General features: G+C 39.6%; 1 protein-coding gene across 3 annotated transcripts in view; it reads left to right on the top strand.

Moving 5' to 3' along the window:
• Positions 1-24,240, top strand: part of STRN3 (striatin 3) — a 111,694-nt gene that overhangs the window by 36,144 nt on the left and 51,310 nt on the right. For all 3 annotated transcript variants that reach the window (XR_007910212.2, XM_008269473.4, XM_008269474.4), the window contains exons 2-5: positions 9,090-9,193; positions 9,570-9,643; positions 17,178-17,259; positions 20,203-20,376. Coding sequence is in view for 2 of the 3 variants with exons in the window: in XM_008269473.4 (XP_008267695.2) it covers positions 9,090-9,193; positions 9,570-9,643; positions 17,178-17,259; positions 20,203-20,376 (434 nt within the window). In the remaining variant the exon portion in view is untranslated. The remainder of the gene's footprint in view (positions 1-9,089; positions 9,194-9,569; positions 9,644-17,177; positions 17,260-20,202; positions 20,377-24,240) is intronic.

Here is a 24,240-nt window from a genome sequence, read left to right on the forward strand (position 1 = left end):
TATAGGTTATCATTTCACCCTGTTGATAGTGTCCATTGATGGACAAAAGTTTTTCATTGTAATGAAATCCAATTTCTTTATTTCTTTGGCCTGCCCCTTTTGAGTCATATCCAAGAAATTGCTGCCAACTTCCATGTTATGAAACTTTTGTCCAGTGCTTTCTTCTAAGAGTTTTATAGTTTTAGCTTTAATGTATACAATCTTTGATCCATTTTAAATTAATTTTTGAATATGGTGTTAGGTAAGGGTCTAAGTTTATTTTCACATGAATATCAAATTTTCCCAGTGCCATTTGTTGAAAATTTTGTCCTATACTCATGACATAATTTTGGCACTTTGTTGAAAATCATTTGACAATATACACAGGATTTATTTCTAAGCCTGGATTCTGTTCCTTCAGTCTGTATGTCTGTATGCTAGCAGTCCACCATTTTGATTGTAGTTGTCTTATACAATATTTTGGAATCAGGAAATATGTGGACTCCCAACTTTTTTTTTTTTTTTTTTTTTTAAGATTTTTTTCTTCTGCCTGTTTGGGAGTCCCTTGAGTTTCCACATGAATTTTTGATAATATTTGATAGAATTTGCATTGAATCTGTAGATTACTTCAGGTAGTATTGACATTTTAACAGTATTGAGTTTCATGTTACCTGGATATGAGATCTGTTTATTTTTGTCTTCTTTCAGTAGTATCTTAGAGTTTTCATTATTTAAGTCTTTCATGTCATTGGTTAATTTCTAAATATTTTATTGCTTTCTGGTGCTTTTGTGAACAGAAATAGTTTTTCTTTCTTTATTTATTTATTTATTTTGACAGGCAGAGTGGACAGTGAGAGAGAGAGACAAAGAGAAAGGTCTTCCTTTGCCGTTGGTTCACCCTCCAATGGCCGCCGCGGCTGGTGCGCTGCGGCCGGTGCACCGCGCTGATCCGATGGCAGGAGCCAGGAGCCAGGTGCTTTTCCTGGTATCCCATGGGGTGCAGGGCCCAAGCACCTGGGCCATCCTCCACTGCACTCCCTGGCCACAGCAGAGAGCTGGCCTGGAAGAGGGGCAACCGGGACAGAATCCGGCGCCCCGACCGGGACTAGAACCCCGTGTGCCGGCGCCGCTAGGCGGAGGATTAGCCTAGTGAGCCGCGGTGCCGGCCCAGTTTTTCTTTTTTTTAAGATTTATTTTTATTTATCTTCCATCCACTGGTTCACTACCCAAATGGCTGCAACAGCTGGGGCTGTACCAGGCTGAAGCCAGGAGCATTTCATCCCAATCTCCCACATTAATGCAGGAGCCTGATGACTTGGGCCATCTTCCATTGCTTTCCCAGACACATTAGTAGGGAGCTGGATCAGAAGTGGAGGAGCTGGAATTCCAACTTGCTTTGGCTTAACCTGTTACACTACACTTGCCCCTGAAATATTTTCTTAACTTCCTTTCCGGGGTGTTTACTTTAGTGTATAGAAATACAACTGATTTTTTTGTGTTGACTTTTGTATCATTACTTTGGTACATTGGTTTATTCTAACAGATTATTGTGAAATCTTTAGATTTTATGGATTTTTTTTATAGCAAATCGTTTACAAGCAGGTAATTATATTTCTGATTTTATTGCCTTTAATTCTTTCCCTTGCCTGATGGCTAGGACTTAAGTACTATGTTGAGCAGAAGTGATTAATGTAGGTGTGCTTTCCCTGTTCTTGATTTTATAGAAAATCTGTCAGTCTTTCATCATTGAGTATGTTTGTTGTAGTTAATATATCACTTTTATAATGTTGAGATGGTTTCTTTCTATTCCTAGTTTGTTGAGTGTTGTATTTTTCTTGTTTTAAAAGAAATGGAATTGAATTTTGTCCTATGTCTTTTTTGTTTCATTGGAGATGAAGTGGTTTGTTTATTTGAAAGTCAGAGTTATAGAGTAAGGCAGAGACAGAGAGAGGTCTTCCATCCGCTGGTTCACTCCCCAGATGGCTGCAACGGCCGGAGCTGCGCTGATCAGGAGCCAGAAGCTTCTTCTGGGTCTCCCATGTTGGTGCAGGGGCCCAAGGACTTGGGCCATCTTCTGCTGCTTTCCCAGGCCATAGCAGAGAGTTGGATTGGAAGAGGAACAGGCGGGACTAGAAATGGTGCCCATATGGGATGCCGACACTTGAAGCCAGGGCTTTAATCTGCGCCACAGCACTGGCCCCTTAAAATGTTTCTGAATTCAACTTTTGCTAGTATTTTTGTTGAGGGTTTTTATGTTGGTGTTAATAAGAGGTACTGTCTATAGTTTTCTTACTGTGTCATTGGCTTTGGTTGTCAGGACACTGCCTTATAGAATGAGTTAGGAATTATGCTCTTTTTTTCATGTGTTTGAAGAAATTTGAGAAAGAATTGTGTTCTTTAAATATTTGGTAGAATTCACCAGTGAAGCCATCAGATTCAGGACTTTCTCTGTTGAGTTTTTGTTTGTTTGTTTGTTTTTTTAATTTGACAGGTAGAGTTATAGACAGAGAGAGAGAGAGAGAGAGGAAGGTCTTCCCTCCGTTGGTTCACTCCCCAAATGGCCGCCATGGCCGGTGCTGCCCAATTCCAAGCCAGGAACCAGGCGCTTCCTCCTGGTCTCCCATGTAGGTATAGGAGCCCAAGCACTTGGGCCATCCTCCACTGCCCTCCTGGGACTTCCAGCTGGACTGGAAGAGGAGCAACCGGGAGTAGAACCCTGCACCCATATGGGATGTCGGTGCCGCAGGTGGAGGATTAACCAAGTGAGCCATGGCGCCGGCCCCGAGAGGTTTTTGATTACTGTTTTAATCTGCTTACTAGGTATAAGTTTGTTCAGATTTTCTAGTTCTGGGTGATTCAGTCTTGGTAGGCTTTGTGTTTCTAGAAATTTGTCCATTTCATCTGTGTTGTCCTTGTTTAATGGTGTACCAGTGTTCATAGTGTTTTCTTACAATCTTTATTTTTAGATAGTAATGTCTCCACTTTCATTTCATATTTGAGTAATTTGTGTTTTTTTTCTTAAAGGTTTTTCCTTTGAGAGAGACAGGGAAGGAAGACAAAGAGTAAGCTCCCATCCACTCATTCACTCTCCAGATTACTGCAGTGACTAGGACTGAAGCCAGGAAATTAAAATCCAGGTCTCCCACAAGGGTGGCAGGAACTCAGTTACATGAGGTGTCATTGCTCCTTCCAAGGATCTGTGTCAGTAGGAAGCTAAAGACAGGAGTCAGAGCTGATATCAAATCCACATAATCTGAAAGGGCCAGTGTCTTTTCTTTTTTCTTTTTTTTCTGTTTTTATTTGAAAGGTAGAGTTATAGACAGTGAGAGAGAGACAGAGAGAAAGGTCTTCAATCCGTTGATTCACCCCCCAAATGGCCGCTACGGCCAATACGCTGTGCCTATCCAAAGCCAGGAGCCAGGTGCTTCTCCTGGTCTCCCATGCGGGTGCAGGGACCCAAGCACCTGGGCCATCCTCCACTGCCCTCCCGGGCCACAGCAGAGAGCTGGACTGGAAGAGGAGCAACCAGGACTAGTACCCAGTGCCCCAGCCGGGACTAGAATCCGGGGTGCTGGTGCCGCAGGCGGAGGATTAGCCAAGTGAGCCACGGCGCCGGCCTAACCATTGTCGTAACCTCGGTTTTAATATAATCATGTATAATTACAAATTTCCTCCTTAACACTGCTTTTGGTGCACAAACTAAGTTTTGGAACCTTTTTTTTTTTCTTTTTAGTTCGATTTGTTTCTGTTTCCTTCTTGTGCATTTTGTTTAACTTCCACAATTTGTTAGTGATTTTTTAAAAAAGAATTTGTTTGAAAGGCAGAATTAGAGAAAGAGAGAGAGAGAGAGGGAGCGTGAGAGCAAGAGCGAGAGCTCTTTCTTCATCTGGGTCTCCCACGTGGGTAGTAGGAGTTCAAGGACTTGGGCCATCTTCCTCTGCTTTCCTAAGCCATTAGCTACCAGGGAAGCCAGATTAGAAGTGGAGCAGATAGGACATGAACTGGCACCCATATCCGGTGCTGGCATTGTGGATGGCAGCTTCACCCACTACACTGCAGCGCTGTCCTCTGTTACTGATTTCTAATTTCATCTTGTTATGGTCAGAAAAGATACTTTGATATCTATCTTTGGAAAGCTATTGACATCAGTTGTCAGTTGTAGCTTAACATAATGTGGTCTATCCAGAAGAATGTCCACATTTACCTGGGAAGAATCTGTATTTTGTTGTTTGGTAAAGTGTTCTACATATGTTTATTAGAGCTGGTTGATTTCTCTATTGATTATTAATTGCAATCAATAATATGGATTATTTATTCTTGTGTTCAGTCCTCTGTTTCCTTGCTTCTATCTGGTTGTCCTCTTCATTATTCAAATTGAGTTATTGAATTCTCCTAATACTGTAGTCTGTTTCTCCCTTCACTGTTTTTTCTTCATTTTTTTTGTCTTTTATTAGGTGTGTATAGTTGTAATCATGGTATAGTTAAATCTTTTATTAATATGTAGTGTTCTTTGTCTCTTGTAGTTTGATTTATTGCCTATTTTGTTTGATAAATGTTTAGGAGATTGGCAAGCTTTTACAGTAAATATATTAGGTTGTGAGGACCACATAGGGTCTATGTTGCCCATTCTTCTTTGTTTTATAACACTTTAAAAATGCAAAATACACTTTTTAGTCTTAGACTGTCCAAGAACAAGTCTGAGATAGGACCTAGTCCCTGCTTTATTTTGTACAGAAGTTTTTGTTGTTTTGTTCTGGATGGTGTGTTTGTGAAAGGCAGTGGTTCACTCCCCCAGTGCCTGCAGCAGCTGGGGCTGGGGCAGGCTGAAGCTAGGAGCCTGAAACTCCAACTGGATCTCCCATAGGTGATAGGGACCCAGTCACCTGCTGCTTCCCAGGATGCATACCAACAGGAAATTGGATGGGAAGTGGAGAAGCCAGGAATCAAACCAGCAATCTGATAGGGGATGCAGGCATCCTAAGTGACAGCGTCTTAATTACTGCACCAAACTTTCACCTGTGGTTCATTTTTTTATCCCTGCATCCATAGGCATCCTCCTTTCTGTGGCTTTAGAATCCATCTTAATGTCAGGTAGAGCAAGTACTACCACCTCATTCTTTATTATTGTCATGGTTGTTTTCAGTGATTTTAATTTTTTATTTTAGTCTCTCTCTCTTTTTTTAAAGATTTCTTTATTTTATTTGAAATCAGAGTTAGGGAGAGTCAGAGAGCTCTTCCATTCACTGGTTCACTCCCCAGATGGCCGTAATGGCTGGCGGATCCAGGAGCTTCATTTGGGTCTCCCACATGGTGTTAGGGGCTCAAGCACCTGGGCCATCATTCTCTGCTTTTCCTAGACCATTAGCAGGGAGCTAGGTTGGAAGTGGACCAGCCGAGAAATACCGGCGCCCACATGTGTTGGGCGTTGCAGGCAATGGTTTTACCTGCTATGCCACAGTGAAGGCCCCAAGTTTGATGTATTTTTAACACATATGGAACTTGATTGCAGTTATTAAACCTTTTGGTCAATTTGGGTAAAAATCGATGTTTTTATAGTGTATGTGTTTGCTAGTCTGTTAAGTTGTCTTCAATGCTTTTGTTAAATTTTTGAATTTTCTTTGTGGAGATCTTGCGTGTCTTTTTTTTTTTTTTTTTTTGACAGGCAGAGTGGACAGTGAGAGAGAGAGACAGAGAGAAAGGTCTTCCTTTTGCCGTTGGTTCACCCTCCAATGGCCGCCGTGGCCGGCGCGCTGCGCTAATCCGATGGCAGGAGCCAGGAGCCAGGTGCTTTTCCTGGTCTCCCATGGGGTGCAGGGCCCAAGCACCTGGGCCATCCTCCACTGCACTTCCCGGGCCACAGCAGAGAGTTGGCCTGGAAGAGGGGCAACCGGGACAGAATCCGGCGCCCCGACCGGGACTAGAACCCCGTGTGCCGGCGCCGCTAGGCGGAGGATTAGCCTAGTGAGCTGCGGCGCCGGCTTTGCGTGTCTTTTTTACTACTAAGTGATTTTTTGATGCCATTGTAAATATGTTTTTCTAAATTTACTTTTTTTAGAAAATATTTTATTTATTCATCTGAGAGGTAGAGTTACAGAGGGAGGGAGAAAAATCTTCCATCCGCTGGTTCATTCCCCAAATTGCCAGAGCTGAACTGATCAGGAGCCAGGAGCTTCCTCTGGATCTCCTGTACGGGTATAGGGGCCCATGCACTTGGGCCATCTTCCTCTGCTTTCCCAGGCCATAAACAGAGAGCTGGATCAGATGAGGAACAGCTAGAACATGAACCAGGACCCTTATGAGATGCCAGCGCCTCAGGCACAGTCTTAGCCTGTTGTGCCATAACGCCAGTAACCCCAGTCTCATAAATTTACTTTTTAAAATGTTTATTTGAAGAGATGATACTATTAATGGTGCATTATAACTTACAACAATAGCTGGAAGTCCATTGTCAATGATCCTTTGCCAGATGCTAAATCTATTGTTTAATTGGTTCCTATTATAACTACCAGTTATAACATTTACCTTTTCAGAGTATTCTCCTAATGCTTAGTGATACTAGGTCAAAGGTCAATTCTAGCACTAGTGTCTTCTCTGTTACCTGTTTACCTCTCCCCAGGTATTTTTGGCTAAACCATTTAAGAATTTATTTATTGATTTGAAAGGCAAGAGTTAGAGAGGGAGAGACAGAGATCTTCCCTTGGTTTACTTCCCAAATAGCTGCCACACCTGAGGCTTGGGCCATATGGAAGCCAGGAGCTTCATGTCGGTCTCCCATGTGCATGACAGGGGCCCAAGCACTTGGCCCCTCTTCCACTGCTTTTCCCAGGCCATTAGCAGGGATCTGGATTGAAGCGCAGCAAGCCTGGACACTACTCAGTGCCTGTATAGAATGCCAGGAATCTTAGTATCACAGGACTCAGCTTTATCCCTTCACAATGCTGCCCCTAGACTTTTGTTTTTATTTGGAAACTTAAGAGTTTTAAGTGTTATATAGCTGTTTCTAACTTCTTGGTTGTTTTAGAGTTGTGGATTATTCCATATGAAATATTTTTAGGATAATATTTTTTGATGAAAGTGGGCATTTGTTACTTATGTGTTTTTATTAATTGGTTTACTTTAGTTAGTATATTTCTTTTATATGGCTTATCTAGTATATTTCTGAATATTAACTTTAGTTAATATATTTCTGTTAGATGCCTTGACCAGTATATTTCTGTTGAAAATCAACACTTTCTAAGTTAATATGTTAAATATTCAGCTACAATCATTAGCTTTGGTCCCATGTTATTTGAAATTTAAAAAATGAAATAAGAACTATTTATGATAATCTACTGAATGCATACATTTTTAGGACATCTTAGCAAGAGCATTTTACTATGGTGAGAGATAGTTCCATTGTGAATTTATACAGAATTGTAAATGTCCCCAGATCAATAAGTCATTATCTTTTAAGTGTTATTTTGTAGTTTTTTTTTTTTTAAGGTTTATTTATTTATTTGAAGGATAGAGATCTGTGGGAGAGAGAGAGAGAGAGATCTTCCATCTGCTGGTTCACTCCGCAAATGGCTGCAGTGGCTAGAGCAGGGCCCATCTAACGCCAGGAGCTTCTAGGTGTTCCACATAGGTGCAGGGGCCAAAGTATTTGGGCCATCTTCCACTACTTTTCCAGGCCCATTAACAGGAAGCTGGATTGGAAATGGATCAACCTGGACTCAAACAGTGCCCAAATGGGATGCTGGAGCCACAGATGGTGACTTTACCCACTATGCTACAGTGCTGGCCTCAAGTGTCATTCTTTAGTATGGGGTTGGTAAAGGAATGGGAAGGGTCAGAAAAAGGCTGAGCATTGCCTTTCTTAAGAAATAAGTAGGGACCAGCGCTGTAATGCAGAGTTAAAGTGCCGGCAATCCACGTCCTGGCTGTTCCACTTCCGATCCAGCTTCCTGCTGCTGTACCTGGGAAGGCAGTAGAGGATGTCCCAAGTTGTTGGGTGCCTGTACCCCTGTGGGAGACCTGGAAGAAGCTTCTGGCTCCTTGCTTCGGCGTGGCCCAGCTCTTGTCATTGCGGCCATTTGGGAATGAACCAGCAGATGGAAGACCTCTCTTTCTCTGTCTCTACCTCTTAACTCTGCCTTTAAAATAAATAAAATTAAATTTAAAAAAAATAAGAAATAGCAGGGCAGTTGAAAAAGAAATCTTTCACGAAAATATGACAACAAAAAGTAATGAGGTCATGAAATGTATAGTATTGTGGTTTTTTTTTGTTTGTTTGTTTGTTTGTTTGTTTGTTTGTTTTTTTTGACAGAGTGGACAGTGAGAGAGGCAGAGAGAAAGGTCTTTCTTTGCCGTTGGTTCACCCTCCAATGGCCGCCGCGGCCGGCGCACTGCGCTGATCCGATGGCAGGAGCCAGGTACTTCTCCTGGTCTCCCATGGGGTGCAGGGCCCAAGCACTTGGGCCATCCTCCACTGCACTCCCGGGCCACAGCAGAGAGCTGGCCTGGAAGAGGGGCAACCGGGACTAGAACCCGATGTGCCGGTGCCGCTAGGTGGAGGATTAGCCTAGTGAGCCGCGGCGCCGGCCGAAACGTATAGTATAATAACTTAAACTGTTTGCAATATTACGTATTGTTTCAAGAAGTGAAACAGAATTTGGAATAGGGTGATAGAATGTGTTTGTAAACTTTCAAGTATTTCTGTAAAGAAATACTTTTTGGGGTAATACTACTGTTTGTTGAAGCAGCCAATGTTTGATTTTCTGAAATACACATCTTTCCTTGTGAATATAGTATAATTTTTCAATTCATTGTGACTTATGTTACAGAAAGTTGTAATTTTTATATATAAAATTTATTTGGAAGGTTATATAAAAGTTAAATATTAATATTAGGTACTCCAAGGATAATATGCAAATAGCTAATTCATAGTTATTTTTATTTTTTAAGTGATTATGTTATCTGACAGATAAAGTTGGTTGGTACACGTCAGTGAATTTTAAATATAACTGTCATAAATAAAAGTATAGAAGTTTGCATTTACTATTTTCCTTTTCATCTATTTCCTATATATGGTTAAGGAAAAATGAAAATAAATGTATCCTTTTTATTTTTAGGCCCGGATAGCATTTTTACAAGGAGAAAGAAAAGGTCAAGAGAACTTGAAGAAGGATTTAGTAAGAAGAATAAAGATGTTAGAATATGCATTAAAGCAGGAAAGGTACTTGTGTTTCATTTTCTTATTTGAATACAATAGTGGAAAATTATATTGTTCTCATTTGTACCACCATGAAATGTATTTGATTCATATGGGAATAGAAAAATATTAAAATAGTTACATTGAAATAATATTTTGTCATAGAATCTAATTTTGGAACTTGTTTTAAAAGGAAAAATTTATCTTTTCTTCATTTGGATGTGTTTGTTACTTATGTAATTTATCTTTAATTTCTTGTATAGCAGTACATTTGTCAGTATTTGCAAACAAAGCTTAAGGAATAGACATTCATGTTATGTTATTGGAGTAATATATTACAGTCACTTAACTGTAGAAATTTAAAGATTATTATTTTGCCAATCTGTTATTAAATTTTCAGGGCAAAATATCACAAATTGAAATATGGCACAGAACTGAACCAAGGCGATTTGAAAATGCCAACCTTTGAATCAGGTAAACTTGATTCTGCTGCTACTTTTTTTTTAAAAACTTATTTTTGTGTAATACGTATTTTTTTCACCTCCATTTCATATTGATAGCAATGATCGGACAGTTGAGTAACTATGTAAACTAATTAGAATTTGGAGGAGATACTGAATTTTAGGTACATCTCAATCCTGAAGTTACTTTTCTGTTTTTCCTGCTGTGAAACCTTTTGTAAAATTGTGGATGCTTTTTATGTTTTAGAGTTGAAAGTTATTAAAGTAACTGATTTTCTGCCTGTAAGCAATCCTGTCCAATCCAGTATAAGTTTTTTGTTTTAGTTTTTTATTTGACAGAGTAAGAGAGAAAGAGATTTCCCATCCACTGGCTCCAGATGCCTGCAATAGCCAGTGGTCTACCAAACCATAATTAGGAATGAAGAACTCAATCTGACTCTTCTGTGTGGGTGGCAGGACCCAAATACTTAGCTGTCAACTGCTGGAATGGCAAGTGAATCCAGGCACTCCAGTTTGGGATGCAGTATCCCTGCTAGAGGCTGAACTACTATTCCAAACACCTGCCAGGAGCTTACTTTTATATTATTAAAAAGTTCTTTTGAATTGGATACATTCTAATTAATTCATTTTAGTCTTTAAAGATCCTGAGAACTTGACTGCATTTGGAAACCATAGAGGCATCCAAATAAAAAACAGAAAAAAGGGAAATATTATCTGCAGTTGGCTTTGCTCTTTCCTAAACAGTGTGAGAATGGTTTCTAATGAATAATTGTGCAGTGAAGAGAGGACTGGCTATAGGAAAGATCTTTGGAATAGCTTAATGTTAATTTGAGGACTTCATGTGATTACCATTTGAGGAGTCTAAGTAAGGAATATTTCTATTTATATTAATAAGAGTTAGCAATTTCTTATTTCTCAGTAGTTTCTAGAATCATTTGTACATACATTTTTGATAACACATCTAAATTGAGGCCTATGCTTGTGGCTACTGGGGGCAAGAAAAAAATGTGTTCTTTGTATCATTTTTTCTTCTATAGTGTTTCTATCCTAGCAAAGTCAAAGTATGTATGGTAGGGAAAATAAAAACTTACATATGAATTTTTAAATGAGATGTTTTAGTAAATTTTAAAAATTTGATTGGTTTTTAGTTCAGTATTAAGTAGTTAGGTACTTCAGAGAAACCCATACCATGCATTTGATTTGGTTTTTGGTCTTTCTCACCTTCAATTTTTTAACAGTAGAATCATTCATTTTCTTTTAGTTGTTGTCATATATATGAAATCAAGAGACCAAGTAGGAGTGAATTTTCTTTGATCCTTTTCAGTGGTTATGAAGGATTGTTCTCTTGCTAGGAAACAATATTATGATCTCCTCCTTGGGAAAGCAAGAATAATTCATGGAAAGACGGAAGGTGTACGTATTTTGAGTCACATTTACTACAGTAGTCCCACTGCTGTTAGAAGGAGTACACTGGCTTCACCAGAAAAACCTGATGAACTTAGAGATTTTCTTAGGGTCATTATCTTTCTAGCATGGCTAGAATATTCAGAAAATATTTGTTTTCCAGAACTAATGGGCTGTAATCCCTGTGCTTGATCATTATTCTTGGAATAGAGACTAAACCAAAGAAGGCATTGGCTGTCTGGTCTCAACTGCAAATTTGTATAAAGCAACATCATTTACAAATAAGTCTCTCCTGCCTACAACTGAAGTCAGACAAGTTTATTTTTTATTGCTATAAAGCTAGGTATTAAAACTTCCTCGGCTAGAGGAGTAAATCCTCAGATATTAAGAAGACAAAATAACAATAAAATAAAATAGTTTTACTGCTGTTCAAAAGATATTCAAGATATTTAATGGAAAACAAAACCAAGATGGCCAAAAATGTGCCATGCAGACCACATTTGATAAACTTATTTTACAAATAAATTATATATGGAAATAAATATTAAGTGAAACAGTATTTCATTTATTTGCCCTCAAAATAATTCAAGTAAAAAGGAAAATGAACAAAATACTGATTTGACAGAATACTAGATAAATAAATGTTTATACCCTTCTCTTAGTAACACATATTTATACCAGGCTACTTCAAAAAGTTTATGGAAAATAGAGTGAAGGGATAAGTTGATTTTGGTGCAGAAAATCTTTTGAAATCCACGCATATGAGGGATCTTCACAGAGTCCTTGGAAATTGCATATTATTAAAAAATTGGCATGCATTTCAAAAGTTTTTTGCATTCAAGTAAATTTATCTTTTAATTCAGTTTAGAGCCCCCTTACCTCTACATTTAGAAAAGACAATCCAGCAGAAAAATGGGCAAAAGAATATCTAAATGGTCAGTAAGCATGAAATGATGTTCAATTTTATTAGTTGTGGAGGAAATATACAAATTCATCATGGAATACAAGTAGACTCTTTTAAAAAAATTATTTATTTGAAAGAGTTACAGAGAAAGGTAGAGACAGAGAGGTCTTCCATCTGCTGGCTCACTCCCCAGATGGCTGCAATGGCCGATCCAAAGCCAGGAGCCAGGAGCTTCTTCTGGGTTTCCCATGTGGGTGCAGGGGCCCAAGGACTTGGGGCATCTTCTGTTGATTCCCAGGCCATGGCAGAGAGCTGGATCGGAAGAGGAGTAGCCGGGACTAGAACTGGCGCCCATATGGGATGCCGGCGCTTCAGGCCAGGGCTTTAACCCACTGTGCCACTGTGCCACAGTGCCGGCCCCACAAGTAGACTCTTAACAATAGCAAGTGTTGATAAGGGTGTGGAACAACTAGAGCTGATGTTAGGATTGGAAATTGATAAAACTGCTCTGAAAGTAGCTTGGTAGAATTACTTAGGGAGATGTAGCATCTATATCCTGTAACTCTGTAATTCCATGCCCCAAAATGTGGACATATGTTCACAGTGACGCTTGATATTAAGAATGTTTGTAGGCCGGCGCTGCGGCTCACTAGGCTAATCCTCCGCCTGCGGCGCCAACACCCTGGGTTCTAGTCCCGGTTGGGGCGCCGGATTCTGTCCCGGTTGCTCCTCTTCCTGTCCAGCTCTCTCTGTGGCCTGGGAAGGCAGTGGAGGATAGCCCAAGTGCTTGGGCCCTGCACCCGCATGGGAGACCAGGAGGAAGCACCTGGCTCCTGGCTTCGGATCGGCGCGGTACACTGGCCACAGTGGCCATTGGAAGGTGAACCAACGGCAAAGGAAGACCTTTCTCTCTGTCTCTCTCTCTCACTGTCCACTCTGCGTGTCAAAAAAAAAAAAAAAATGTTTGTAGACTCATTGTTTATAGTGAAAAATCAAGAAACAACTGGAACATACTTCAATATTAAAATGATTAAATATATTGTGATAGAGTAGCATAACAGAATGCTATTTAACAGAGAAAATAGCCAAATTACTACTAAACCTGACAACTTGGATGAATCACATAAAATTGAAAATTGCTAGAAATTATATCAATTGCAAAAGTTTATCTAATTTAGAAATCAGGAAAAATGTTGATACTCATTTTGGAGTGGCTAGTGACTGGAATAGAGCACAAAAAGCTTTTTGGATAGTGTTTTATATCTTCATCTAGGTATTGGTTGAATGAATGTTTTCAAAAATTGATTAAGCTGTGTACTTAAAATGTACTTCAAGAATATTCTTTTTTTTTTTTTTTTTTTAAGATTTATTTATTTATTTGAAAGTCAGAGTTAACGCAGAGAGAGAGAGAGAGAGAGACATCTTCATCCGCTGGGTCACTCCCCAAATGGCTGCAACAGCCAGAGCTGCGCTGATCCAAAGACAGGAGCCAGTAGCTTCTTCTGGGTCTCCCTTGTGGGTGCAGGGGCCCAAGAACTTGGACCATCTTCTGCTTTCCCAGGCCATAGCAGAGAGCTGGATTGGAAGTGGAGCAGCCGGGACTCGAACCGGCGCTCATATGGGATATGCCTGTACTGCAGGTGGCGGCTTTATCTGCTGTGCCACAGTGCTGGCCCCTGTAATAGCTTTTGTTTATTTTTTAAAGGTTTATTTATTTATTTGAAAGTCAAAGTTACACAGAGAGAGAAGGAGAGGCAGGGAGAGAGGGCTTCCATCCGCTGGTTGACTCCCCAACAATGGCCGGAGTCCTGGCTCCTCACTATCCAAAGTGAGGAGCCAGGAGTTTCTTCCAGGTCTTCCATGCATGTGCAGGGGCCCAAGAACTTGGACCATCTTCTACTGCTTTCCCGGGCCATAGCAGAGAGCTGGATAGGAAATGGAGCAGCTGTGTTTTGAACTGATGCCCATGTGGGATGCCAGCACTGCAGTTGGTGGCTTTACTCACTACACCACAGTGCCGGCCCCTGTAATAGCTTTTTAAAAGGAAGCTAATTTCATCATTAGAAATAGGTTAAATAATTACATACTTTCTATACAATAGTATGTAATCATTTCTACATAATGTATATTGCCATAGAATATTTAAGATGACATTGTCAAAAATAGCTTTTAGTGTGATATACACATAACCCACTTAAAAAATTTTTTTTACTTGTAAAGATTTATTTTATTTTATTTACTTATTTTTATTTGATGAAAAGCAGAGTTACATAGAGAGAAGGAGGTTCAGAAAGAGATCTTCATCTGCTAGTTCATTCCTCAAATGGCTGCATTAGGACCAGGCCAAAGCCAGAAGCCTGGGACTCTGTCTGGGTCTCGCATGTGGGTGGAGAGGCCCAAGTGTTTGGGCCATCTTCTGCTGCTTTCCCATGCGTATTAGCAGGGAGCTGGATCCAAAGTAGAACAGCTAAGACTGGAACCAGGACCCATTTTCAGAAGGCCACTTAACCCACGGGGGCTTAACCTGCTATGCCATAGCACCAGCCCCAAGCTTACTTTCTTAAAGGGGAGGGTTGTGCTAGTCATTTATTTGTATTTTATTTTTTCTCAGGTAGAAAATATGGAATGATAAACTCTCAAGTACTAACATTTGTTGACTGTTGGTGATAGGATTTCAGGCAATTGTATTTTTTTTTAAAGATAGATTATTTATTTATTTGAAGGACAGAGTTAGAGATAGGGAGAAATGGAGAAAGAGATCTTCCATCTGCTGGTTCACTCCTTAAATGGTCACAACAGCAGGCCTGAAGCAAGGAGCTTCCTCTGTGAAGGGGAAGGGGTCCAAAAATTTAAGACCGTTGTCCACCGCTTTCCCCAAGGCATTAGCTGGGAGCTGGATTGGAACCAGAGCAGCCAGGATGTGATCCGACACCCAAAAGCGATGCTAACATCACAGGTAGCAGTTTACCCTGCTACACTACTATGTTTGCCCCCGCAATTTTATTTTTATAAAATGTGTTTCCCTCCTCGTTATGTGTTATTTGTAATTAAACATAAAATGTTATAAGTAATTATGAATTGAAAAATGATGGGCCAGAGATATGCATAGCAGGTAAAGCCACCACCTGTGATGCTGGCATCCCATATGGATGCTGGTTTGAGTCCCAACTGCTCCATTTCCAATCTAGCTCCCTGCTGTTATGCTTGGGAAAAGCAGTGGAGGAAGGCCTAAGGGCCCCTGCATCCACATGGGTGACCCAGAAGCAACCTCTTACTCCTGGCTTTGGACCAGCCCCAGCTTTTATGGTCATTTGGGGAGTGAACCAGTGGATGGAAGCTCACTCGCTCTGTCTTTCCCTCTAACTCTGTCAAAAAATACATCTTATTAAAAAAAAGAAGTAAAAACTAGTTAGAGTGAAATAATTATTTCTAGAAGTCAGAATTGCTTATGTTTAGGGAAAGAATAAGAAAATACTAATAATGGAGTTATTAGAATCAGAGAAGCAATGCTTGCAGGGGATTTTTGAATTACTACCAGTTATTACCAGGCAACTCTGAGGAGTCTAGAAATCTAATAAGTCTGAGTTATTCTGTGAGTTTTCAGCATGCAGTGTAGGGGTTAATCTACCAAGCTCCTCTAAGTTTTCACTGTGTTTATTTTAGTCTATTTATTTTTACTTGAGAGGCAGAGAGAAAGGGGGAGCTCCTACCTCCAGTTCACTCCCTAGTGCCTGCAATGACCCTGGCCAAAGCCAGAAGCAGACATTTTTATCCAGGTTTCCACATGGATGGATGGGACCCAACTGCTTGAGTCATCACCGCTGCTTCCTAGGGTCTGCACTAGCAGGAAGCTTGTGGAGCTGGGAGTGGAACCCAACACTCTTATGTGGGATGTGGGTATTTAACTACTTAAGTTATATGCCTGTCCCTTGTTTTTATCTTAATAATGGAAACTTATGAAAAATAGTGCTTATAATGTGCCAAGAAATCATTTTAAATTTCACTCTTGGGATACTTGCTGATAGATTAACTCACCTAAAATCATTACTGTTTATTAAACTTTAGTTTTGTATGTGCATATGCTTTGTTTACTGCCAATTAAATGTGACATACTTTTTGTAAAAACTACTTTCAAGTTTAACTTTTAGTACTGAAAATGATGTTAATTTAAAATCCACTCATACAGATTCAAAGTTAATTAATTCAGTGTTTTTATATCTACCTAATATCTTAGTGTGGATTTTGAATAGATGATGTAATACTGCTTTTTAATTTCAGAGGCATTTAATTCAGTAGAGATGTGATAGTTAAAAAAATTTAATTTTAACAGCATTTTTTCTTATTGTCATTGACTTTTGAATCCCTGAAAATATAAAGTACATTTGGTTTTTCCCAGTTTTAAATGGGGCAGGGAGTACATGATACCATTATTGGAAGAAACACAAAATCGGTGACCTGGGGCCATTGCTGGGACATGGTAGAGGGAGTCCAGCTGCTCTGCTTCTGATCAGGCTTCCAAGTAATGGCCTGGGAAAGCAGCCAAGGATGGCCCAAATGTTTGGGCCGCTGCACCTTCGTGGGAGACCCGAAAGAAGCTCCTGGCTTCAGATGTCTCAGCTCCGGCCATAGTGGCCATCTGGGGGAGTGAACCAGTAGATGGAAGATCTGTTAGTCTCTTTCTCTTCCTCTTTCTTTATTTTATTTTATTTTTTGACAGGCAGAGTGAGAGAGAGAGACAGAAAGAAAGGTCTTCCTTTGCCGTTGGTTCATCCTCCAATGGCCGCCGCGGCCGGTGCACTGCGACCGGCGCACTGCACTGATCCGATGGCAGGAGCCAGGTGCTTCTCCTGGTCTCCCATGGGGTGCAGGGCCCAAGCACTTGGGCCATCTTCCACTGCACTCCCTGGCCACAGCAGAGAGCTGGCCTGGAAGAGGGGCAACCGAGACAGAATCCAGCACCCTGACTGGGACTAGAACCCGGTATGCCGGCGCTGCAGGCGGAGGATTAGCCTAGTGAGCCGCGGCGCCAGCCTCTAACTGACTTTCAAATAAAATAAATAAATGTTTTTAAAAAATGAGTGACCCACAGTAAATACTAAATATGAATTCATTGTTTTTTCTGTCTTTTGTGAAACATTTAGCAACATTGTTTCTATTAATGTGGGAATTTATTCCTAAGAAACTTTGACAGTATTTTCAAGAGTTGAAATAATGAACTTCTTTTAAAAACATTTTTTAGAAGAAACCAAAGACACAGAAGCTCCCACAGCACCTCAGAATAGCCAGTTAACGTGGAAGCAAGGCAGACAGCTGTTAAGACAGTAAGTAAATGGTTCATTTTCAAATTTGTTGAAGGATTTAGGTAGACAAGTGGGTATATAAAGAAAGCAAATAAAATGTTATTTAATGGTAGTGGGACAATATGTATATTTTTTGTAGTGCTACTTCTTTGCTATGTGGAACCTTGGTTCATTTTAAAGCTTCTTTCCTCTGGGTTTCAAAAAAAATCTTGTTTTCTTATTTGCAGGATAGACTGTCTAACAGACTGGATGAAAACCAGAAAAAAAAACAGTATAGGTTAATTTTTCTAGACTTTTCTGTCCCTTGTCCTGAAAAATTTACAAGTTGGTTCCTCTTGTGGAAATGTGACTGGTTTAGGAGGAATTTATCTGTATTTATCTGAAAGTTTCTAGAAATGGCTTGCCAAATCCTCTGCTTGTTGTATATTTGAGGAACCTTTTTGATTGAATTCTTTGCAGTATTGAAGGTACTTTGAAGGCAAATGTTGGTTACTGTCTTTTATCTGTTCCTTTCTTACGTATAGTTTGAAAACCTTTGTACTTTGATCCTGCTGATACTCTTTGTGCTTTATAATTATTCAACCTTCCCAGCTTTGTACGTCTTTACTTTCACTTCAGTAACCCTATGAAGTGTGGTCAGACCTTTGATCTTCTTACCAACAGAATTAGTGTACCTCTGGAATATTCCTTGGTGTGAACAGTCATCATGTTTTTCATCACTCTCATTCCAATTCATATTTTATTTGCCCTCTGATTTTACCCTGATCTTTTAGATCCTTAGCTACTTAATTTTCCTCTAGCCACTTTATGTGTGGTTTCTTTTGTTTGTTCTATTTTCTTAGTGCCACTCAGAACTCATGGTCCTCACCCCTTTTTTTGCCCTCACCAGTCTTTTTTTTTTTTTTTAAAGGCACCAGCTTCATCTGCTGTGCCACAGTGCTGTCCCATCACACCAATCATTGATTGCAGAACCCCAGTCTTGGCTCAGTCTTTGTGTCTGCCTCTATTTCTAGTTAACTCTTGGAGAAAAATATGGATGCTATTAATTTTTTACAATTTCCTATTCAAATATTGCAGAGAACCATTTTCCATAACCCTGGTCATCTCTTGTTCCCATTTACCTCAGTGGATATTCTGACTTTGACCACATCTAAACCCAATCTCCTGTGTTCTCATTACAGCACCTCAGCCTCCACTTCACTGAAACTGTGAAGTATGATGGATGACAACGTCCTTAACTTTTTGCTTTTCTTTCTGTGAATATATTTAAACCTGTGAATATATTTAACCTCTTACTTGTGGCCTCATTTTTCTTAGGTTCTGTTGAAAAGGTGTTAATCCAGACTCTTATAATATAAAAGTGACTAGAAGTTGAACAGAAGAATAGATCTTTAATGAAAGGATAGTGGGATAGAATTAAAGGAAATGTGAAAAGCCGCTTGTGAGGAAGTCAGGAGCTGAGGCAGCCTGGGGGACCTGCAGAGACTGGAAACACACAGGATACATTCCTATTGAGTCTGTGCTCTTCTCTGTAACGCACTTACTCTTTTCTACTGAAAACTACTATTTTCCATATAGCAGGATTTCCCCCTAGCTTAGAAGAGTTTCTGAGAAGAATTAGAAGCGGGTTGCACAGTATTTCTCTCATACTTCTGTAATTCCATTACATATTCTACCTCTTCTCACCTTTCTTTCTCTGACTTGTTAGTCAAACTTGTTAAGGGTAATTTATCTGCATAGTCATCCTTGTTTATTTCTTAGCTGTCTCGTCCATTTGCCATTTTGATGGTCTGCTGAAGCTGTGTCGCAAACAGGAGACCTTATTTTGTTCATATTTTATGTCTTTGAAACATTTGACATTGTTCATTTTTGCGACTTTTATTCTTCCATGACTCCACTCTTTGCTGAGATTTTTTTTTTCCTCCTAATTTATTAAATGTCTTCATTTTCCTTTAGGCTTCTCTTATTCTAGCTTTTTAGATATCTGTGTCACTGGGCTTATTCTTAGGCTTGATCTCTGTGTGACTTCATTTATATCCATGGCTTCAAGACTGATGACTCCGATCTCTTTACCCAGTTCAGTCTCTTCTGAGCTTTTGACCTTTTCTGTATATGTGCCTTATAAATATTGTCATTTTACTTTTAATGTGGACACCACACGACTATCTGATAGGTGGCCTGTAAACTGGATTCTCACTCTTGAATAGTCACCCAGCCCTCTGAGCCAGAAACTTGAAAATTGGTAGAAATTGTTTACGTCTTCTTTTCATTTATTGTTCATGAAGATTTTATGTCTTGTTTATTTTCTCATGTTCATTCTGTTTTTTCTTTTTGCTCTGTTAGTGTCCTAACCAGTCTCTCACTCTTTAGCTTGCACCTAAAATTATTTTGTAGATAACTAGTGTTATCTATGACTCCTTTCTAGCATCCTTTATATACTTTGTCACACAGAGCCATTGACAACTCATTATTAATATATTGTTATCTGGCCCCTTTCTTCTTTCTAGTTTAATCCTAGATCCCAGGATAAGTACCCTGGTTTAGATATAGATAAAGTTTGAAAACCAGAGGACTAGATGAATGTGGTGGGATATTAGATCCTTGAGGGAGAATTAGCCTGTCCATCAGCCACTGGGTAAGAACCACGGATTTAAACTTTCATTACTGTTCTAGCATTCAGTTCTACTCATTTGCTGTCACTCATTGGCCACTTATATTACTCTCATCAATTCCGGAAAGCTTTTTAAGGCATTAGCCATGCTGTATGCCAACTTAAATTTTAGTTTGTTATTGACATCATTTTGTTAGAACTGAAATCAGTCGGCAGAAGGGAAAGATAACGAGACAAAGGAAGAGAGTATACTTTGTAGTGTTATGGGTTTTCCTAAAAATCCTTTATAGAATTTTGAGTTGGGCACGTGTTAATAGAATGTGGAATTTAATATTTAAAATTTTCTCTTATAGGTATCTTCAGGAAGTAGGATATACAGATACAATATTAGATGTACGGTCTCAGCGGGTAAGGTCATTACTTGGACTATCTAATTCAGAACCAAATGGATCAGTAGAAACAAAGAATTTAGAACAGATCCTGAATGGAGGTGAATCTCCTAAACAAAAAGGACAAGAAGTCAAAAGGTATGATTTATACCTGAAGGTTAACATAGTATATATAATAGATAGTATTAATCTCTTTAGCTTCTTACTATTGTATTTAACGATTTTTAAATCAAGTAGTTTTGATTTAGACTTACTTATGCCACCCCACCCTCAACGGCACCATGAGCAAATACATTTTGTATTTAGGTGCTTTAAAATTTTATCTATGTTAAATTGTGATGTCAAGCAAAGGCCTTTAGTTCTGAAATAGATACAGAATAGAAATGGAAATTTAAGACTGATTTTATGTAATTCAGAGCTGTTTGAACATCCTGATTTTAAAATTTCTGCTAGAGTACTTTAAATAAATTACACTACTCCATTGATAGAATGAGCAACAGCTATTTAGAAACCTCGGTGGGGGTGGGGGGAGCGCCCTTATTGTGGTAAAGCAGGCAATTACAGCTTAGGACACCCACATCCCATGTCAGAGTGCCAGTTTGGGTCCCAGCTGCTCTGCTTTCAATCCAGTTTCTTGCTAATATGCCTGGGAATGCAACAGAAGATGGTCCAAATACTTAAGCCTCTGCCACCCATGTGGGAGACCAGTAGGGATTTCTTAGCCTTCTGGGTTCAGCTTGGCCTGGACTTGGCTGTTGGGGCCATTTGGAGGAGTGAACCAGCAGATGTAAGATTCTGTCTCTCTGCCTTTCAAATAATGAAGTAAATTTAAAAGAGAAAACATTGTGAAAGAAACAACTTTATGTTTTTGGACAGTAGATTGTTAGACTGAGAAGTCAACCAGATGCTTTTCTAACAAGATCATTTTTATTGAGATATAAATCATAAAGTTCACACAGTTAAAGAATATGATCTAGTGGTTTTCAGAATATTCACAGTTGTTTAGCCTCCACTACACTGAATTTACTGCATTTTAATAACCCTAAAAAAAGAAACCCCATTCTCCCCTACACCCTTGCCTTCAAGCCCTGGACAATCACTAGTCTACTTTTCTGTCTCTTCAAATTTATGTGTTCTGGATATTTCATATAAGTGGCGTATTTGTGAGTGGTTTGTTTCAGTTCGCGTATTTTCAAGGTTTATCCATGTTATAGTGTTTGCTTCACTGCTTTTTACTGCCAAATAATCGTCCACTTTATGGATGATGATGTAGTACATTTTATTTATGCTTCTTTTAAGATTTGTTTATTTATTTGAAAGGTAGAGTTACAGAGAGGTAGAGGCAGACAGAGAGAGAGGGATCTTCCATCCACTGGTTCATTCCCCAAATGGCCGCAGTGGCCGAAGCTGGGCTGATCTGAAGACAGGAGCCAGGAGCTTCTTCCAGGTCTCCCACATGGGTGCAGGGGCCCAAGGACTTGGGCCATCTTCCACTGCTTTCCCAGGCCATAGCAGAGAGCTGGATTGGAAGTGGAGTAGCCAGGACTCCCACTGGCAGCCATGTAGGAAGCCAGCACTGCAGGCGGCAGCTTTACCTGCTACGCCACGGCATCAGCCTTTCTGTGTTTCGTTTTCAGTTAATGAGCATGTGGATTGGTCCATGTTTGGGAGTGTTAAACAAGTTAAAGAAACTGCCAAATACCTTACCAAGCTGGCTGTATTATTTCTTGTTCCACCAGCAGTGCTAACAAGGTTCCAGTTTCTCCATGTCTTCATCAATAGTTGTTATTATCTACCAAATATACCTTTATAAAAATTACAATTTCTAAGTTCATGAAGTATTATTTTATTTATTTGAAAGGCAAAGACACTGCTGTAACATTTAGTTCTGGGCCAGACTAAAGCCAGAAGCACGAAACTGATCTCTCACGTGGGTGGCAGAGATACTGAACCATTGCCTGCTGTCTCCCAGTTGCTCAGTACAGGACAGAAATTGGAAGCAGAGTCAGGACTAAAACTCAGGCACTCTAATATGGGGTTGCAGTTCTCCTAAGTGATGTTAGTAAATAGCTGGCAAAGGAAAAAATTGTTATAGATGTTGGCCTCCACTTAAATATTGTGGATTAAAGACACATTTTATTTGTGTGCCTTCCAGAAATTCTGCTAAAATAATAGCAAAGGGTTTAAGATTCTTTAAACATAGAACAAAAAATGAATATGTAAAAAGAAAAAAAGAATATGTTGTTCATGAGATAGGTCAAATTCAGCAGTTTTGGAAAACTGATTTAGTGGCTCCAAGAAAGCTTAAATGTAAGTATTTGGGGATGAAGAAAAGGATCAAGGCAATTCTAGTCCATAGATTCTAGTAAAGCCACAAAAGCTAAGAAATTATAGGTATTGAGTACAATTAGATGGGACTTGAATGAAAAATTGAATTAAAGAAGTAGTATCTCAGTTCCTTCTTGTATCCTGTGCACCAGATCCCTACTCTAGAAAATGGTAGTATGTTTCTGTAAAGTTGAAACAGCGATTTCTGATTTCCTGAGAAATAAAACAGCTGAAGAATGAGTTATTGTAGTGAAAACAAGGTCATGTGAAAGTTTACACCTGAGTATAGAGATCACTTGTTTGCTTCACTTATTTGGCTTCTTGTATATTGGCCAGTGGTCTTATATCTTATTCAGGTAGGATATTGAAATTGATGACATTGGTAGGAAAGACCTAATGAAATTGACAACTGAGATATCGTAATAAATTACTGGGCCTCTACCTGTTATCTGCAAGTAAAGCCAGCTACTTAATTAAGACTCATCTATTTTCTTGTTTTTTTTTTTTTTTTTTCTTTTGGTTGCTGTAACAAAATACCATAGACTGGGTACCTCATAAACAACAGGCATTTATTTCTCACAGTTCTGGAGGCTTCTGGAAAGTCTAATTTCAGGGTGTTAGCATGGCTCAATTCTGATGTGGGCTTTTTTTGGGTTGTAGAATGCCAGCTTCTTGGTATGTCTTTACATGGTAGAAGGGACAAACAAGCACCTTTGGGCCTCTTAAGAAAGGCACTAACCTGTTCAAGAGGATTCTGCCTTCATATGACTTGGTCACCTAACAAAGGACCTAGTCCTCTTTAGGAATTAGTTTTCAACATGAATTTGAAGGAAAGGATATACAACACTTAGAATATAGTGCCCATGTTCATGGTACATCCATTTAGCTTTTTAGTGCCTTGTTCTTAAATGTGAGCACTTAAGGAAAAACTTGAGTGAGAAAGTTAGAGACCAGGGAAACTAAATGAGAAAAGAAACTCAAAGCAGGAAGTAAAAGACTTTCAAACTATAATTGTTCTCCTGAGAGGACTGAAAAAATAAAATAAAAAAAAAAAATGGATGCTATTTTGTACGCACAAATCAAATATCCAAAAAGAATTGATACGAGATGGACATTTAGCCTACCAGTCAAGACATCCATGTCCTACATTGGAATAACTTGGTTCAGTTCCCAGCTCCAACACTTAAGTCCATTTTCTGCTATTGTAGACCTTGGGAAGCAGGAGTCTAATTCACTGCCACCCATGTGGGAGACCTGAATTGTATTCCTAGCTTTGACTATAGTTACTGAAGGCATTTGAAGATGAACCAGTGATTAGGGCTTATTCACTTTCTCTTTGCTTGAATTTTTTCAAAAAGTGCTTAAGGGGGTCGTCTTTGTGATGTAGCTGGTTAAGCCACTGCCTGCAATGCCCGGTCTCCCATATTGGAGCACTTGTTTGAGTTCCAGCTGTGCTGCTTTCCATCTGCTTTCCTGTTAATGAGACTGGGAGGGCATCAGAGGATAGCCTCTTGCTTAGGCCCCTGTCATCCACATGGGAGAGCCAGCAGGAGCTCTGGCTCCTGGCTCAGCTCTGGCTCTTGAAATCGTTTGGAGAATGGACCAACGGATGGAACATCTCTCTGTGTCTGTCTTTTGTCTGTCTCTCTCCCTCTGTAACTGCCTCTCAAATAA

The sequence above is a fragment of the Oryctolagus cuniculus genome, chromosome 12, assembly GCF_964237555.1.
Source record: "Oryctolagus cuniculus chromosome 12, mOryCun1.1, whole genome shotgun sequence".
Classification (NCBI taxonomy): Eukaryota; Metazoa; Chordata; class Mammalia; order Lagomorpha; family Leporidae; genus Oryctolagus; species Oryctolagus cuniculus.